At 34.4% G+C, this 19346-nt stretch overlaps 1 protein-coding gene across 1 annotated transcript in view; it reads left to right on the top strand.

Annotated features, from left to right (window-relative positions):
- The window catches only part of LOC133192915 (uncharacterized), an 804603-nt gene that overhangs the window by 663197 nt on the left and 122060 nt on the right, over window positions 1-19346 (top strand). The window contains 3 exon segments of the mRNA XM_061328921.1: window positions 10149-10361; window positions 12309-12518; window positions 14060-14272. Coding sequence (XP_061184905.1) covers window positions 10149-10361; window positions 12309-12518; window positions 14060-14272 — 636 coding nt within the window.

Raw genomic sequence — 19346 nt, forward strand, 5'->3', positions numbered from 1 at the left:
AACTCTAGTTCGAAACAGAATTGCAACGTAATTGTGATGTGACAATCCAACAATTCCTTCACATTTCTTTGATCCTTATGGTACTTTCATTCAAACAAACGCTCGGCTGACTCCGTATATCGGAGTTTACGGAGACAGCCGCCATTTTGGACCCGCTTCAAATTTAGAAATGCGAATATCTAGAGTTTGGATGATCAATTCTGAAATAAATTATATATTATGCATTTTCAGAAGAGCCTCTATTAACCTTATTAAAATAAAAGAAAAATATAGAAAGGACAAAAAAGTTTAAAAATTCGACTTTTTTAAATCCGCATCCGGTAACGACCGGAAGTACTGACGACGCACAAAAAGGTGATTCCCCTCATCTAGAAGACATAACCTATCATCTCTAACAAGTCTCCAGTTCATATCTTAAACTATTTTTGAAAAAAAGGGGGGACAAAATTTCATTTTAAAATCAGAAAACTGTCAGTAACTTGGTACCAGAAGCGAGTTTTCCAAATTTTCCTTCAGATGAACAAAGTTCATTTGACGACGCATTATTCCTGAAAGTTTCATTTAAAACCACTGAATAGTTTTTGAGAAATCGCCTGCACAAAATTTTGGGGAAAAAAATAATAATAATAACTAGAAACTCATTGCGAGCAATGAGAGGTCTTCCGTGTGATTCTGAAAATAAAAAAGAAAAGTCAAGCTGAAAAAGTGATAAAAGAAATTCAGACACTCTGGAGATTTAACCCTAATCGTTAGCATGAAAATCCAACGTGCTAACCATTAACCATTCACTTTCTTACATCACTTCCTTTCACGACCGGAAGTAACGGTGATGCAAGATTTTCTCACGATTTAAATAAACTGATGACTGAATATCAGTCCTGAAAGTTTTAGTCCTCAGTCGTTTACTGTTGCCGAACAATATTGTGGGACTAAATTCTAATTCTGAGAACAGGTAAACACACAACCGGAAGTGAATTTTATAAAAATCTCTGACTGGTCTCTAGACATTTGCAGTATCTACAACATGCATGAAATCATTTCAGGTACTTCATTGATACGGGATATTTATGAGAAAGTTAAATATAAGAATAACGTAGTTTATCTCCTAAAACCGGAAGTTGACGTTTTTGTTTCCGGTGGAATCTAACATATTTCAAAACAGCAAAAGAGATGCAATAAAGTCATGTAAGTTTTAATTTTAAAAAGAAAAGTTAAAATTTTTGTTATCTTTGATCACTTCCTGTGACAAGCGGAAGTGACGACTGACGCGTTTAACCCAAATGGTTTCACCTACCCCTCAACGTCCATTACTCTTAAAATTTTGGTGTTTTAATCTTTTACCTGTTTTTGAGATCTCGCTCAGACAACTTCTCATTTTGAGGACAGGAAAACACGCGACCGGAAGTGAATTTTTGAAAAAATAATTAAGATTACTCTAGACATTTGCACTCTGAATAGCACATTTAAAATTCATTTCAAATACTTTATCTATATAGAATATTTACTGGAAATTAAAAAACTCAAATTATTTAGTTTTTCTCTTCTAACCGGAAGTTGTCGTATTTGTTTCCGGTGGGACGAACATCTTTCGAATCTACGATAAAGATGCAATAAAGTGATGGAATTTATAATTAAAAAAAGAAAAGTTGAAATTTTCGTTTTCTTTGATCACTTCCTGTGACGACCAGAAGTGACGACTGACGCTCTTAACCCAAATGGTTTTGCCTACATCTTAAGGTCTGTTGTTCATAAAAGTTTGGTGTCTTAATCTCTTACCGTTTCTGAGATCTTGCTCACACAACTTCTCATTTTGAGGACAGGAAAACACGCGACCGGAAGTGAATTTTACAAAGATATTTGACGTTACTCTAGACATTTTTAGTCTGAATAACATATTTAAAATTCATTTCAAATACTTTATCTACAGAAGATATTAATGGGAAAGAAAAATACTCAAATTATGTAGTTTTTCTCTTATAACCGGAAGTTGTCGTTTTTATTTCCGGTGGGACCAACATCTTTCGAATCTGAGAAAAAGATGCAATAAAGTGATGCAATTTTTAATTAAAAAAAGAATTGTTGAAATTTTCGATTTCTTTGATCACTTCCTGTGACGACCGGAAGTGACGGCTGACGCTCTGAACCCAAGTGGTTTTACTTACATCTTAAGGTCTGTTGCTCATATAACTTTGGTGTCTTAATCTCTCACCGTTTCCGAGATCTTGCTCAGACAACTTCTCATTTTGAGGACAGGAAAACACGCGACCGGAAGTGAATTTTACAAAGATATTCGAGGTTACTCTAGATATTTGCAGTCTAAATAACATATTTAAAATTCATTTCAAATACTTTATCTACAAAGGATATTAATGGGAAAGAAAAATACTCAAATTATGTAGTTTTTCTCTTATAACCGGAAGTTGACGTTTTTGTTTCCGGTCGGACCAACATATTTCGAAACTACAAAAGAGATGCAATAATGTGATGTAAGTATTGATTTAAAAAAAGAAAGTTGAAATTTTACGATTTCTTTGATCACTTCCGTAAACGACCGGAAGTGCCGACGACGAACGAAAAGGCGATTCTGCAAATTTAGAAGTCACGTTCTATGCTCTCCAATAAGTCTCCAGTTCATATCTTTAGCCATTCTTGAGAAAAAGGGGCGACAAAACTTCATTTTAAAATGAGGAAATTGCCCGTAACTTGGAACCAAAATGGAATTTTCCAAATTTTCCTTGTGATGAACAAAGTTCATACAATGACTAATTTTTCCTGAAAGTTTCATTGAAAACGACTGAATACTTTTCGAGAAATCGCGTGCACAAAATTTTGTCAAAAAAAAGAATAATAATAATAATAATAACTAGATGCGATCTCGTTGCGAGCAACGAGTGGGTCTTCCGTCCGATTTTTGATAAGATGAGATAAGAATTTGACTGAGACTTTTGTTCAAATATAATGATATAAATAAATTGTTAAGACGAACAATTTTGCTTCAGTAATCTATAACTAAATGTTGATCATTAAAGATTATAGATTAAAGACTTTCGGCCCGTCTTGGTCCCTATTTTGAGGGGCCAGCCCTATTTTCTTGCTATCTTCTTACAGCTCTCATGAATTTGAACACTTTTTGTTCAACAACTATTCTACATTTTTTTTTTCGTTTCCGAAATATCTGCAAAAGAAATAATAGGGGCCGGCCCTTCAACTCCTGAATGGGAACGTTCAGCAAAAATTGAAAGGTAACATATTGTTCAGAACGTTATTGTGAACATCTTTTATTCAATATTGCTTATCAAGATATTTCCCACTTTCGAGATATAAAGCGTCAAAGATTTAGCATTTTGGCCCCTAATGTCCCTTTCTAACGTCAAAGATTTAGCATTCTGGCCCCTATTGTCCCCTTATAACGAAACATATGATGCCAACAACGTTATATAGTTAAGGAGTGTGAAGATGATCTATTCTGCCTTAGTAATGTATTACAAAATATTGATCGTTTAAGAGTTATTGATGAAAGACTTTGGGCCCCTATCAGCCCTTATTTTGAGGGGCAAGTCCCTTTTTCTTGATATCACCTTAAAGCTCTTATGATTTTGAACACTTTTTGTTCAACAACTATTCAGAAATTCTTTTTCATTACTGAGATATATGCAAAAGAAATATTTAGGGGCCGGCCCTTCAACTCCTTAATGGGGATGTTTAGCAAATATTGAAAGGTTACATATTGTTTAGAACATTATTTTAAACATCTTTTGTTCAATATTGCTTATCAAAATATTTCCCACTTTCGAGATATAAAGCGTCAAAGATTTAGCATTCTGGCCCCTTATGGCCCCTAATTATGTAACATATAAGATTTTTATTATAATATATAGTTGTAGATTGTTCAGATAAACATTTTTGCTTCAGTAATGTATAACAAGATATTGATCGTTAAAGAGTTATTGATGAAAGACTTTTTGCCCCTTTTGGCCCCGATTTGAGGGGCCAGCCCCTTTTTCTTGATTTCACCTTAAAGCTCTTATGATTTTGAACACATTTTGTTCAACAACTATTCAGAAATTCTTTTTCGTTACTGAGATATATGCAAAAGAAATATTTAGGGGCCGGCCCTTCAACTCCTTAATGGGGACGTTTAGCAAATATTGAAAGGTTGCATATTGTTTAGAACATTATTTTGAACATCTTTTGTTCAATATTGCTTATCAAAATATTTCCCACTTTCAAGATATAAAGCGTCAAAGATTTAGCATTCTGGTCCCTTATGGCCCTTAATTATGTAACATATGAGATTTTTATTATAATATAAGTTGTAGATTGTTCAGATAAACGTTTTTGCTTCAGTAATGTATAACAAAATATTGATCGTTAAAGAGTTATGGATTTAAGACTTTTTGCCCCTTTTGGCCCCTAATGTGATGAGTCAGCCCTTTTTTCTTGATATCATATAAAAGATCTAGTAATTCTGCACAATTTCTGTTCAATGTGTTTTAAGAAAATATTCATAGTTTTGAAGATATGATAAAAAAATGTCTCGAAAATTCACTCCTGATTCATGTCCTAAATTTTGACCCCTACCGAGCTTCCATACTAGGCGCTTCCAGAAAATTTGAAAACTGAGGTGCACAACTAGAAGATGTCCTCTATTATCACTGAAAATTTCAGCACTCTAGCTTTTGTCGTTTTTGAGTTTTTGTGTAGACAAATTGGTCACTAAAAATTCGATTAAAGGGCGATAACTTCCGACCGGAAGTGAATTTCCAAAAAATAAAAAAAATGAATAAGGTTTAGATCATGATACATCATCTCTGAAAATTTCAAGTGAATCCATCCAACCATCTCTGAGAAATCGTCTGCACAAAATTTGGACAGAAAATAATAATAATAATAATAATAAAAGTGAAAAAGAAACAATAGAATAATAGAAGGGTCTTCCGTTGGAGACGGAAGACCCTAATAATAATAATAAGAAACAGTAGAATCACTATAAGGTCTTCCGTGAAGACGGAAGACCTTAATAAGAAACAGTAGAATCACTATAAGGTCTTCCGTGAAGACGGAAGACCTTAATAATAAGAAACAGTAGAATCACTATAAGGTCTTCCGTGAAGACGGAAGACCTTAATAAGAAGAAACAGTAGAATCGCTATAAGGTCTTCCGTGAAGACGGAAGACCTTAATAATAAGAAACAGTAGAATCACTATAAGGTCTTCCTTGAAGACGGAAGACCTTAATAATAATAATAATTATAATAAGAAACAATAGAATCACTATAAGGTCTTCCGTGGAGACGAAAGACCTTAACTAGAAAATCTGCTATCGCAAGCAATAGCGTATGTCACCCTGAAGTAAACCATAAACTGTATGATTCTTCAATACTTAACAAAGTTAGTATTCGTAGAAAAAACCTCCCCTAAGCCAAACCTCCTTTCACAAACAAACGAAAAACGTTTCTCTCTAGCTTTGGTCGAACAAAAGTTACGGGAAGTGAAAGTAGAGCAAGGTTCACGTCAAAACATGGCTGAAGCAAAATAATTCTTGAATTTTCCTTTTCAAATCGGGCATTTCTGAATTGGACAGGGGCTGCTATTTTTTATGAGATGACAAAATATTTATAAACTTTCTTAGCTTAGCAGAATCATGAACACTTCTTGCCTGCTAAATTTTTAGGGTACAGTAGTGATGAGGTTTTCACAGAACTGCGGGAGCGGATCCCAGGATTCTCAAAGATTAAAAACGATGGAAATTAAATTTCATGATTTTTACAATCATTGAATGAAATTATTCATCCTCAAGTAATATATTAACAAGAAATTGTGAAATGTTAATGAATACAGATGCCAATCGCTACTTTTGAAAGATAATTTAATTGTAAATAAAATTAATATAAATTCTATAGACAAAGCAGAAGACTGAATGCTGCCAAAATGTCAGATCACATCAGCGGAACTGAATTTTATTCATTAAACTCTTAAGATCTTCTTCAATTTTAAATTTAATGTCTGCGTATTGACCTAGCTGTCTCAGAAAAAAAGGGGGAGGGGGTACATGAAACTATGGTATGGTCTTCTAAATTTGATAAGAGAGAAATTAAAATACACCAGATATACATCATATAGACCTTTTTGTTTAATAGAAACTCGTTTCTATGGCATTAGGAAGGTTTTCCGTCTCTTCTCTGTCACCAGAAAAGTTTTATTTCTACACTTCTTTCTATGTGTATTGCTGCACTACAGTTCTCAGAAACTACTTAAATGAAAATAAAATGAATAGTTTGTAGTGTTTAAGAAACGGTGGTCCTACGTTTTCTGGAAATGCTAAGATATTTTATTTCTTCTTAATCATATCAAAAAAGTGGTTATATATATAAGCTTAATAGACTAGCCTTTACGTACCCTAGGAATATTAGACAAGAGGCCCAAGGGAATTAATGGTCACCTGAGTATAATACAATAATTTAGAGGATCCATAGAGTATAAAATGAACTGAAAGGTGAAGCTTTGTTGCCCAAAACAAGAAAAATAGGGTGATCAGGATCAACAAAATAATTAATCTAGTATTCATTGACAGTTTATACATTAGTTTCTAATCTGTTCCCCATTTATCACTATACAGTATATTAAAAATCTATCAGTGCTTCTGTACTATTTTATTTTCTTGTTGAAATCTCTTACATTGGCCTCTCTTGGACTTTGTTGAACATTTAATAAGACAAGTTATTTTTGTTCCATTTTTATTTATCTATTACTTAAAAGTCTACCTAATCATTAAAACTATGAAAATACTTTTTGTATTATACAATAAAAATTCTTGCATAATTCTCTTATTCTATTAACCTTTCAAGTACATTGTTTACAGTGATTAATTATCAAACTGCAAAGGCAATAACTCCTCTCAGTAGAATACAAATTAATAGAGCCCTGGCCAGGACCAGAATACTTGACTAAATGGTCCAGATGTTCAAAAATCTGGTAAAAATACCCTTCCTTATTAAAACTTTTAATCTTTTTGCCTGTGATATGCCCAAGTGCAGAGAAAATTTTTAAAGAAATAATGCATTTTTGCTACAGATTCACTATATAATCAATAGAGCCCCCCCCCCCTCCCCACCGAGAAATACTAGAGTCTCTCACCCTGGGACCAGAAGTTTGCTCATCATAAGTAATCACTTTGTTTATCTGCTTAACACTAAGGAGCAAACAGGATTATTTAATAGAATTAATGAATTTCCACTATATTATCAAGGGCCCCACCCTGACACCAGCACATCTGACCCGGGGTCATGCAATTCACTACTCTGGAAGAAGCACTCTTGCTCATCATAACTATATACTTAGCTTCTTTGCTTTTTAACCAGAAGCAGAAAAGAATATTTTCAAAGAAATTTTGCTTTTTCACTATATAATCAATAGAGCCCCCCCCCCCCCCCACACACACACACCTTTCACTAGAACCCTTGACCCTGGGGCCATGAAATTCACAACTTTGGAAGACGAATCCTTGCGTATCATAACAGTGTACTTAGTTTGTTTAAATAGTACCCAGGTGCAGAGAAGAAGATGTTCAAAGAAAAAATTCACCTTCACTATAGGATCTATATAGTCCCACCCTAAAACCAGAACCCCTGTCCCTGGGGCCATGAATTTCACAATTTTGGAAGAGGCATCATTGCTTATCATAACAATATACTTAGTTTGTTTCAAAAATACCAAGGAGCAGAGAAGAAGATTTTTAAAGCATTTATGCATTTTCACTATATAATAAATAGAGCCCGGCCCTAATTTTGACCCGGGGTCATGAAATTCACTATTTTGGAAGAGTCACCCTTGCTTATCATAACTATGTATTCAATTTGTTTCAATAATACCCAGGAGTAGAGAAGAAGATTTTCAAAGAAATAATGCACTTTCACTGTATGATCTATATAGCCCCGCCCTACCACCAGAACCCCGACCCTGGGGCCATGAATTTCACAATTTTGGTAGAGTCAGCCTTGCTTATCATGACTATGTATTCAATATATTTCAATAATACCCAGGAGTAGACAAGAATATTTTCAAAGAAATAATGCACTTTCACTATATGATCTCTATTTGTCCGCCCTAGCACCAGAACTCCTAACCCTTGGGCCATGAATTTCACAATTTTGGTAGAGTCACCCTTGCTTATCATAACTATGTATTCAATTTGTTTCAATAATTTCCAGGAGTAGAGAAGAAGATTTTCAAAGAAATAATGCACTTTCACCATAGGATCTATATAGCCCCGCCCTAGCACCAGAACCCCTTACCCTAGGGTCATGAATTTCACAATTTTGGTAGAGGGCTCAATGCTTATTACAATCATGCCAACAGTTTGACTGCTTGATGTCCAGGAGTAAAGAAGAAGATTTTTAAAGATTGCATTAATTTTGGTGGTTTTAGCCCCACCCCTCAGGCCCCAGGGGGGCAGGACCATGATATTCACAAATTTTGTTTCCCTTCACACATAGATGCCATATGCTAAAATTGGCTGAAATTGGTTTAGCAGTTTCAGAGAAGAATCTGAAAATGTTCAAATGTTAACACATGACGCACGACGGACGACGACGGACGAAAACAGATAGCAATAGGTCACCTGAGTGACTCAGGTGACCTAAAAAGAAAGAAATTAGGAAGACAGGAAAATCGAATGATGTATAGCCTTAAGGTTTTCCATCCCTAATAGGACCTAATTCTCTATCCTTAAATATCCATCACGTATATAATACTCTGATATTAATTACAAGCATTTTACAGTGACTATGGAGTCAACCGATTTTTTTTAAATAAAATTTAAATAATAAGAATATCAATAAATACTGTGGTGGAAAGATGCATTAAATCATTAGAAATAGAATGACAATTGAAAACAATTTTTCTACTGCTTAAATTTTTTAAAATTGATTTTACTCCTTAAAAAAAGGGAGCTAACTCTTCAACAAAGGTCAAGGTCATAAATAGGACACGTTCTTACAATAGTAATAAATGGGAATTACGTTTAAATGTACTGAGTATTCCACCTGTAAACATCTGTTATTTTTTCAAATTTATTGAATCTGAGGTTATTAGGGATGGAATACCTTAAAGAGATCAAACATAAACGTTTATGCAACGTTTTTTTGTCCATTCGCATCAAGAAAGTCCAAATTTGAATGTTGATCGAACAAATAGAGTGTCTAATCATACATCGTAATTTCTGTAAATTTTCATCACAATTGTTCAAGCCACCTCGGAAAACATCTGTGCGTGTATTAACCTTTTTCTGTTTCTTTCATTTCTAAGGCAACTGTTTGCAAAAGATTCTAATTTTTTAAATAGATCTTTCTTTGACAGAATGTAAGGAATAATCCTTACAAGTTTCAAAATAATTGCCTGAGCAGTTTGTGAGAAAATTGAAGTTTAGCAGTTTAAACTTTTCTTCTGTTTCCATGGCAACGAAGGGTGGTTTGAAAATTTCCATTTGCAAAACTACAATTGCTGTGTATCATTTTTATGAAGATTCATTACGATTGTCTAAGGAATCAGCGAGAACACTTCTGGACAAAATTCGTCACTTTTCATACGCTTCCATGGCAACGGAAGCTATGTTGAAACTGAAAAATATTTTCTGCACAAATACAGCTCGTCATCATATTTTATTGAAAGTACCAGCAACATTGCCACAACCATCTGCGATAAAGTCCGTGAACAATGTTTTCATCCGTACAATAGGAAAATTTCTCCCGACTGCGTTCGGGGTGACATAATAATAATAGTAAGAAACAATTGAATCACTATAAGGTCTTCCGTGGAGACGGAAGACTTTAATAATTAGAAGAAGAAACAGTAGAATCACTATAGGATCTTCCTTGAAGACGGTAGACCTTAATAAGAAACAGCAAAATCATTCTAAGGTCTTCCGTGAAGACAGAAGACCTGAATACGAATTAGTAGAATCACATAAGGTCTTCCATGAAGACGAAAGACCTTAATAATAAGAAACACATTAAAAACAATATGTTCCTTAACTCCGTTTTTGGGAAACATAATAAAGAGCAGAGGGATTTTTTTTTACCTTAAAATAAGACGAATCTTTACCAAAAAAAACAACATAATTATACCCTGTACTTTTTTCCATTTTGCAGACACCATATCCAATTACTGCATGATACATCCTACTGGATCTATTCCTAATCCTAAGCATTGTGCCCAGTTTTATGACTGCAGTACAAGAGACTCAGAGTATGGACTTTACCTCAAAGAATGTCAGTATCCGCTGCTGTACGAAATCGAGACAGGCACATGTCAACATTTCAGCAGGGTTAATTGTGGTTCCCGGTTTGAGCCCATCGAACCATGTACGTCCAAAATGAAATAACAATATAACAGGAAAATTTGGTTTGCTACAAAATTATTTTTTGTGGATTTGAAAGAAAATGCTAATTAAAAAATGAAACACCAATATTACCATAAAGTTTATACAATCTGTACTTTTTATCTAATGAATGTACATGTATGTTCATGATCTTAGGGTTCATAAACCCACTGTTCAATCATATAAAATGTTGCTTAAATGTTTATAATTTTCCAAAAGACATATTTTATAAGTAAAAAAAGTATAGCAGAGTTTGCAAGGAAAAATTAGACGAAAAAGACATGGCAAATTTATAAAGGAATAATAAATTTATAAAGAAATAATAGATGTTCATGCCATTCAGAATTATCTCTGTTATCAGAGTATCAATGAACCTTAGCTGACAATAATAGTGAATTAATCAAATAAAATTTGGCATGTGATCATTTGTCATCTTAAATTTTATAAAGCTACTATGTTTTATTTTATGAAATGTTTATGAGGAAGTCTCTTTCTGCGACCTTCAGTTTGACATTTAGATATAACAATAACAATTTTTAGCTCACCTGAACTGAAAGCTCAAGTAAGTTTTTCTGACCACCTTTTGTCCATCGTCCGTTCGTCCGTATGTAAACTTTTCAGATTTTCAACTTCTCAAGAACCACTGGGCCAATTTTAACCAAGCACCTTGAGTAAAGGGAAGTTTAAATTGTTAAAATAAAAGGCCAAGCCTCCCAAAGGGAGATAATAAAGAAAAGACAAAAATTAGGTGGGGTCATGAAAAAACCACTGGGTCAGAAAACCTGAAACTTATGTGGAAGCATCTTGGGGTAGTGTAGATTCTAAATTGTTCAAATCATGACCCCCTCTCCCAGGGAGTAGGTTGGGACAACAACAGGGAATCAAAGGTTTACATTGAAATATATAGGGAAAAATCTATTTAAAAAATCTTCTTCTCAAAAAACTCTGGGCCAGAAAAGCTGAAAATTATGTGGAAACATCCTAGCATAGTGTAGATACTAAATTATTCAAATCATGCCTCTGGGGGTAGGGTCGGGCCACAATGGAGAATCAAAGTTTTACATTGAAATACATAGGATTTTTTTTTTTAATTTTCTTAAGAACCACTGGGCCAGAAAAGCCGAAACATGTGGAAGCACCCTGGTGTAGTGTAGATTCTAAATTGTTCAAATCATGACCCCCGGGGTAGAGTGGGGTCACAATGGGGAATTAAAGTTTTACATTGAAATAATATAGGAAAAGTTCTTAAAAATCTTCTTCACAAGAATCACTAGGTCAGAAAAACTGAAACTGATGTGGAAGTATCCTTGTGTTGTGTACATTCTAAATTGTTCAAATCATAATCCCTGGGGCTAGGAAGGGGTCACAACAGGGAATCAAAATTTTACATTAAAATATATATCAAAAATCTTTAAAAATCACTCTTTAAGGAACTACAAGGCCAAAAAAGCTGAAACTAATGTGGAAGCATCCTAAGGTAGTTTAGATTCTTTATTGTTCGAATCATGGCCCCCAGGGTAGGGTGAGGAACAATAGGGAATCAAAGTTTTACGTTGAATTATATAGGAAAAATTAGTATGACAAAGAAAAAAACTGTTGAAGAACAGCAGGGCCAAAGTAACTCAGGTGAGCGTTGTGGCCCATGGGCCTCTTGTAGGAATTAACAATAGTTCTCTTCTTTCACTAAATGCATATCAACCTTTAGAAGCTGATTAGGAATTAAAATATAACTTAAACTGATTTTTCAAATTCTGATACATTTAAGATATTTTCCCATCCAGCTGCAATGTTAGTTGCTGTACTAACAAACAAAGTATTTTATTGTTTTGATGAGCATTGTTGCTTTGGGGTGCCCCATTCCACATAAATATAATTATATATTTTGTCTAACAATTGAAATAAGCTTGAATGTATTTCTGCATACTTTCAGGTGAGTACATTCAGAGTCAATGTATAGGAGCTGGGTGTCCAGCTTGTTCAGAGGTGAGTTGTCGTTCTCACCCTGATGGAGCCAATGAATACCCTGGCAGGGAACACACCCCCTGGTATGTGGTATGTGAGCATGGTAGAACAGTGGCTGTGGAGCAGTGCCATGTGGGAATTTTTGATCAGCAATCACACATGTGTTTGACCAATACTGGTAAGGATTATAATTCTATTTAACACATATTACAAATCTGATTAAGACAATGATATATGATGGTAGAATCTGGCCACAGGATCATGAGACAACAAGTAAATACAATCATCTTAGATGCTTTTTAAACTAAACTGAAAGTCTCAATTTATAATGAACAGTACAGTCATGATACATGTGTAGTAGGAAAGAGAATGAACAAATACACAATGAAAATTTATGGTTGGACCATGAATTGAATCTGAGACCCTAGCAGTACTAGTCAGGTGCTCAAACCACTGAGCTTTCCAGACCAATATCCACTTCGTTTAAAGCCCAAACCACCACATTCTTTTCTTCTAAAATTGTCTTTGCCCTCAAAAACCGACGACTTGGATTTGCCCTTTGCTTGATGAACTTTTACCTGCAAATATGGAGATAGTCAGTGGCACTAAATATTACAGGAAGGGATAATATTTATGGCTAGACTGGGAATTGAACTTAGAATCCCTGCATTACTATTCAGGAGCTTAATTCATTAAGATATATAGGCAACAAACAGCAAACAACTTACAAACAAACAACCCTAGCTGCAATTATGTAACACCCACCCACCCACCCACCCCCAATAAATGAAGAGGGCTTAATTATTGCACCTATCAACGTTCCATATCCTATTGAATAATTATGTATATTCTCATAAAAAAATTATTTTAGACCGATTGAAATCTGTACAATTTCATTCACAATACAAATTTTTTTTATCAAGATTGTATTTACTTAATCTAATAAAAATACAAGAGTACTTCAAAAGTATTGAGAAAACTTGAATTCATGCTTTGTTTGCTCACCTGAGCTGAAAGCTCAAGTTAGCTTTTCTGAGCACACTTTGTCCGTCATCCATTCATTTGTCCGTCTGTAAACTTTTCACATTTTCAACTTCTCAAGAATCACTGGGGCAAATTTAACTAAAATTAGTACAAAGCATTTCTGGGTGAAGAGCAGTTTAAACTGATAAAATTAAGGACCAAGCCCCCTTCCAAGGTGAGATAATTAAGAAAAGACAAAAATAGGGTGGGGTCATTAAAAAATCTTCTCAAGAACCACTGGGCCAGAAAAACTGAAACTTACGTGCAAGGTTTCTGAGGTAATATAAATTCTAAATTGTTCAAATCTACATGCAGATCCGTTATCAAGACTTTTCAGGAACGGGGTAGCCTGTTGAAGGCTAAAAGAACTTATTTTGGGGGTCATGATTTTAAGAAACTTGAATCTACCCTAGCATTGCCTGGGTATAAGGAAATCATTGTAAAAAGTACGAAAGCAACTTTGTTGACAATTTTTTTTATCAAGCTCACTAATATGGTTTCTGTGTCAAATCAAACAAAGAGCATTTTTCACATACTAATGAATAGCTCTGATAAAAGTGAAGAAGAGAAAAGTGATTTGATCTGCATTTTCTTCATAAGACTTTGCTAGAAAATGCCTCAAATTTTAACAGGTTTATAAATACATGTACTTAACAGATTTACATTAGTACATTCATGTTTAATTTGATTTTTTAGACTCTGTGAATAACTACTGCGACAATAACCCTGGACTGATTCTGCCAAGTTATCAGAGCTGTGCTCAGTTTTTTAAGTGTGGTCAATATAACAACAAGACAGGGACCTATCTACATGAGTGTGCATATCCCCTGCTATATGACACCACCTCCAAAACGTGTCAGCACTTTACTCTAATCAACTGTGGAGATAGAAGAGTTCCACAAGCTCCATGTTGGTACCTTTTATTCTACATTACATGTTGTCAGCTCTACTGGTCATAGACCAGAAGAGCTTATGCGATAGTAAGATGTCCGTCGTCCGTCTGTCTGTCTGTATACAATTTTTCTAAACGCTGCAATTTTTTGTCTGATTTCAATATAACTTGGCACATAAGAAGGCAACATTAAGATACATAATTCTGTATATCGGTTTTTGATTTTGATGAGCAGTGTTGCCATGGTTAATAAAACTAGAAATTTCTGTAAAATTCCTCCTGCAGTTTTGGTCTTATCTCATTATATCTTGACACACAAGAAGACTACAATAAGATACATAATACCGTGCATCAGTTTTGTTGCCATGCTTACTAAAAATAGAAATTTCTGTGAAATATTTTCAATACGCTACGTCTCCTACAGTTTTGGTCTGATTTCAGTATAACTTGGCACACAAAAGGACTACACTGAGATACATAATTCTGTGCATGGGTTTTTGATTTTTTTTTAGCAGTGTTGCCATGGTTTCTAAAAATAGAATTTTCTGTGAAATATTTTCAAAATGCTACTTCTCCTACAATTTTATACTGATTTCAGCATAAGTTGGCACACCAGTAGTAGACTAGAGATACATAACGTATATACTCGCCTATAAGTCGGTTTTTGGGAGTTAAATATTGGTCTAAACTTCCATCTCCGACTAATAGGCAAGTCATAAAAAGATTGGCATTTTTCTTAGCGGCGAAATGAAGTATTTTTTTAAAAAACTCTGATGATTATCATTCACAAATATCTGGATGTATTATTATCCCCTCGCGCAACTAGGTGCGGAGGGGATATAGCATCGCTACTGTGCGTATGTTCGTGTGTGTCAGTGTGTCCATTACAGCTTGTGGGCAAGATTTAAAGAGAACCTTTGCACTATCAATTCTCAGCCTCCAAATACTTATGTGGCATTGTAAAAGGACGAACCCTTTTCATTTTCAAGTTAATCGGTGTTATATTTCTTTTAAAAAATCGCGTTTTTACTACCTTCAAAACCGGAAATTTTATGTACAAGTTGACAATACTCACTTCCTGTTAATTAAACTGGTACCCTGTAAACTGGGTAAATTCGGGTCGCTTCGATAGAGTTGCCCCGGTAAGTTGGGTTACTAACTTTGTATTTGCGTATTGTCATATTACTACATGCATATCTTAAGACAGTCTGTATAAATTAAATGTGTCATCTTTGACGACGAGTAATTGAAATAATATGATGAACGTCGCGGTTTCATTACCATATTACCACACATGCATGTCTGTTTACAATATGGAATTTATTCTTGAGGCGCACGTAATTCTTGAAAACTATAAATACATTATATATATATATATATATATATATATATATATATATATATATATATATATATATATATATATATATATATATATAAAAGACATTTCGCAAGTTTCATCGACCTCTCAACACCGGTATATTGTCATTTTTCATTATGAAAAAATATTGCATCCGTGGGTATTCTCAGATTTGAAGCGTATTGCATGCAACTGTGTGGGATAATCAGGTAGGCAAATTACTGAAATTTAGAGCATACGTGATATGTTTCTGCTAGGGATAAGGGAAACTGTCCAATCACGTATGCTTGTTATGCCCCCACCTTCCCCCACCAAGATGATATGCACCTTAATTGGATTTTTGTTAAAAATGGACGCCCCCCCCCCCCATGATATCCAACTTTTGTTAAAAATTTAATTAGTGTTGCAAAACATTTTAAATTTTTTTTCCTTATTGTACCCCACGCAACAAGTTGCCGGGGGTATAATGTTTTTGACCCGTCAGTCAGTCAGTCCGTCAGTCCTGTTTTTTTTTGTTGTTGTTTTTTTTTTTGTCAGCGCAACTCCTCATAAACCGCTGCACAGAATTTCGTCAAACTTTGCGGATAATTAGGACACAGTGTGTAGATGTGCATATTACCAGGAAATTCCGATTCCTTTATTTTTCTGGGAATTTCGGCACTTTTCAACTTAGATTTTTGGCCATATCTTGAATATAGAGATGAACAGTTTGTCAGCGCAACTCCTCATAAACCGCTGCACAGAATTTCGTCAAACTTTGCGGATAATAAGACACAATGTGTAGATGTGCATATTACCAGGAAATTCCGATTCCTTTATTTTTCTGGGAATTTCGGCACTTTTCAACTTAGATTTTTGGCCATATCTTGAATATAGAGATGAACAGTTTGTCAGCGCAACTCCTTTTAAACCGCTGCACAGATTTCGTCAAACTTTGTAGATATTTAGGACACAATATGTAGATGTGCATATTACCAGGAAATTCCGATTTCATTATATTTTGTGGGAATTTCGGCACTTTTCAACTTAGATTTTTGGCCATATCTTGAATATAGAGATGAACAGTTTGTCAGCGCAACTCCTCTTAAACCGCTGCACAGAATTTGGTCAAACTTTGCACATAATTAGTACACAGTGTGTAGATGTACACATTACCAGGAAATTCCGATTTCATTATTTTTTCTGGGAATTTCGGCACTTTCAACTTAGATTTTTGGCCATATCTTGAATATAGAGATGAACAGTTTGTCAGCGCAACTCCTCTTAAACCGCTGCACAGAATTTGGTCAAACTTTGCACATAATTAGTACACAGTGTGTAGATGTACACATTACCAGGAAATTCCGATTCCATTCTTTTTGCCCTAAGAGTTTTGCTTATTATTGAAGAAACTTTCCAGCTAGGTAATAAAGAAATCCACTGGAATCAGCTTTTGTAGTGAAATTTTATGTGAAATATTTTATGACCTTAAAAGACCCCTATTGATTTTGAGATCAAAATGTTAATGATTTAACACACACACACACACAAAATCTTGGATAGTTCTCAACCCCTCACCCCACCCCCCCCCCCACCCCCCAAATTGGTGCTTTGCCTTAAATAATTTCATAAGTACAGTATACAAACAAATTCATATGACTACATCATAATTTGGTTTCCGTCAATTTTTTAAATGTGTAAATTGTCATGTGTTGGGCATGGACTTACACTCATTAACAAATCGAAATCACTGAGGAATTTAAATAACAGTTTGTCAGCGCAACTCCTGCACTGAATTTCCTGAAACTTTGTAGGTATTTCAGACATAATGTATAGATTTGTATATTACCAAGAAATTTTGATTCCATTATAAATTATTTATCTAGAAACTTCAGCCCAATTAAATTTGTAACATACAAAGATTTGAATGTCCTTATATGCAAGAAGTTTGATGTGATGATTTTTTGCAAGTAATGCCCCTTTTTGAATTATACTGTGTATATAAAATGCACAGTGCCACTCATTACGTGTTGCATTGTCGAGTTTTTAGGGAGCGTGGGGTATGTGAGCTTGCTCACTTTTTCTTTCATTTCAAACTTTATATAGTAATACTGGGTTCCCTTGATTACTAGATGATTGTATCTTGTTTAACGTCCTTCTTGACAATTTTTCTCTCGTGTGGAGACATTGCCATTACTGGTGAAGTTCCTGCCGCCAGGGGATGCTCTGCTTATAGCGGTGCTCTTGTTTTATTTATGCATTCTAACATGGCTAAAATCACAAGTTTTTACATACTTAAATATTTTATCGAAAGTGTGTTTTATTTTTGTTAATTATTTATTATTTACATACCTTTCAAAAAAAGACTGCGTATTTGTTTGTCAATCGGAGCTCGATCCTCGGGTGGCTCGTACCTTGCAAACTATGAAGCTTTACCGATTGATTTGTTTGATGGACAAGGTAGTGGAACGAACAAAATAGTTTTTGAAAGACGTGTTTGGTGTAAAATAAAATATTGATTTTTCTGATTTATCTCTTATTTTATTAGTTGTTTTATGTTTTGAAGGAATAAAGATATTTAGTTTAGTGAATATAATACTATATACATGTATATAATACTTCAGAAACTCCAAAACAAGTTTGCTTCAAAAATGAAAAAGGGGTTCCTACGTTTAGCTACTATCAAAACTGAATACAAGGACATGCATGCATGTGTGCTAAAATCTGATTGGCTAATACTTTATAGACTGTATCTGTCTTACTTTTCAATATATTTTTTTGAAATTTAAGACATCGGTATATATTATAAGCCACTATGATACCGTAAATAACCCCAAATTTGGGGGTACGGAAGAGTGACCATTGGGGTTGCGGATTTCGAAGCGTAATTTGCTAGGAAAATTGACCTAATTAGTTTTTCTACAGCGATTGAGATATAAAACGTATGTTAATGTTAATCTTGGTTAATATACCACGGAACACGTGATTTCTTCGCTTACTGATACCAGTATCACACTTCACAATTCGTGCTAGAAGTACATGAGCACTTTTCTGGCAGATTTGATTGATTCTTGGTACTGTAAATCACTTTTTATTCACGAGAACTTTATTTTCACATAATTTCGCGAGACTGTCTGCTCGCAAAAATTTCATTCTCGCGTATATTTCTAGTACTAAAGAATATAATGAACAATATCCAAAGTTCTTGAAAATTATGTCTCGCTTATAAATACCAAATGACCATCTCGCGAAAATAAGGTGTCGCGAAAATTTAGTGATCTACAGTAAAAATTCTTGCTTAATTTATCATTTTAGTTGTATGAGGGGTTTCTTTGCAAAATTTTGCACAAGATACTCCAATAATATTTGGACTTTCACCCCCCAAAAACGGTGAAAACTTCAATATTAGTGTGTACCACCCGGGGGTAAACTTTAAGTTGGGGGGGGGGGGGGGCAAGGAATCGCTATCGTTAATTGATAAAATTTCAATAAAATTTGAATTATTTGCACAATATATATATTGATTATAAGGAATAAATTGATTCAATCTTTTCAACAACTTTTACTGTTCATTTTCTTCCCTAAATTAGTTCGCTTTGATTCATATTCATGTATATTAGTAGGGTTTTCTACGCTTAACGATAGAAACGGGTATTTGACCCCTCTCTCTGCAGAGTTTCTTTCTAGGTACTTATGGATATAAAATTTGACATAACATAATTTCTGCAACAGCTGCAACATTAATTTCCGTA

This window comes from Saccostrea echinata, unplaced genomic scaffold, assembly GCF_033153115.1.
Source record: "Saccostrea echinata isolate AGI-Se365-2 ecotype Australia unplaced genomic scaffold, CSIRO_AGI_Sech_v1 ptg000025l, whole genome shotgun sequence".
In the NCBI taxonomy this organism is placed as follows: domain Eukaryota; kingdom Metazoa; phylum Mollusca; class Bivalvia; order Ostreida; family Ostreidae; genus Saccostrea; species Saccostrea echinata.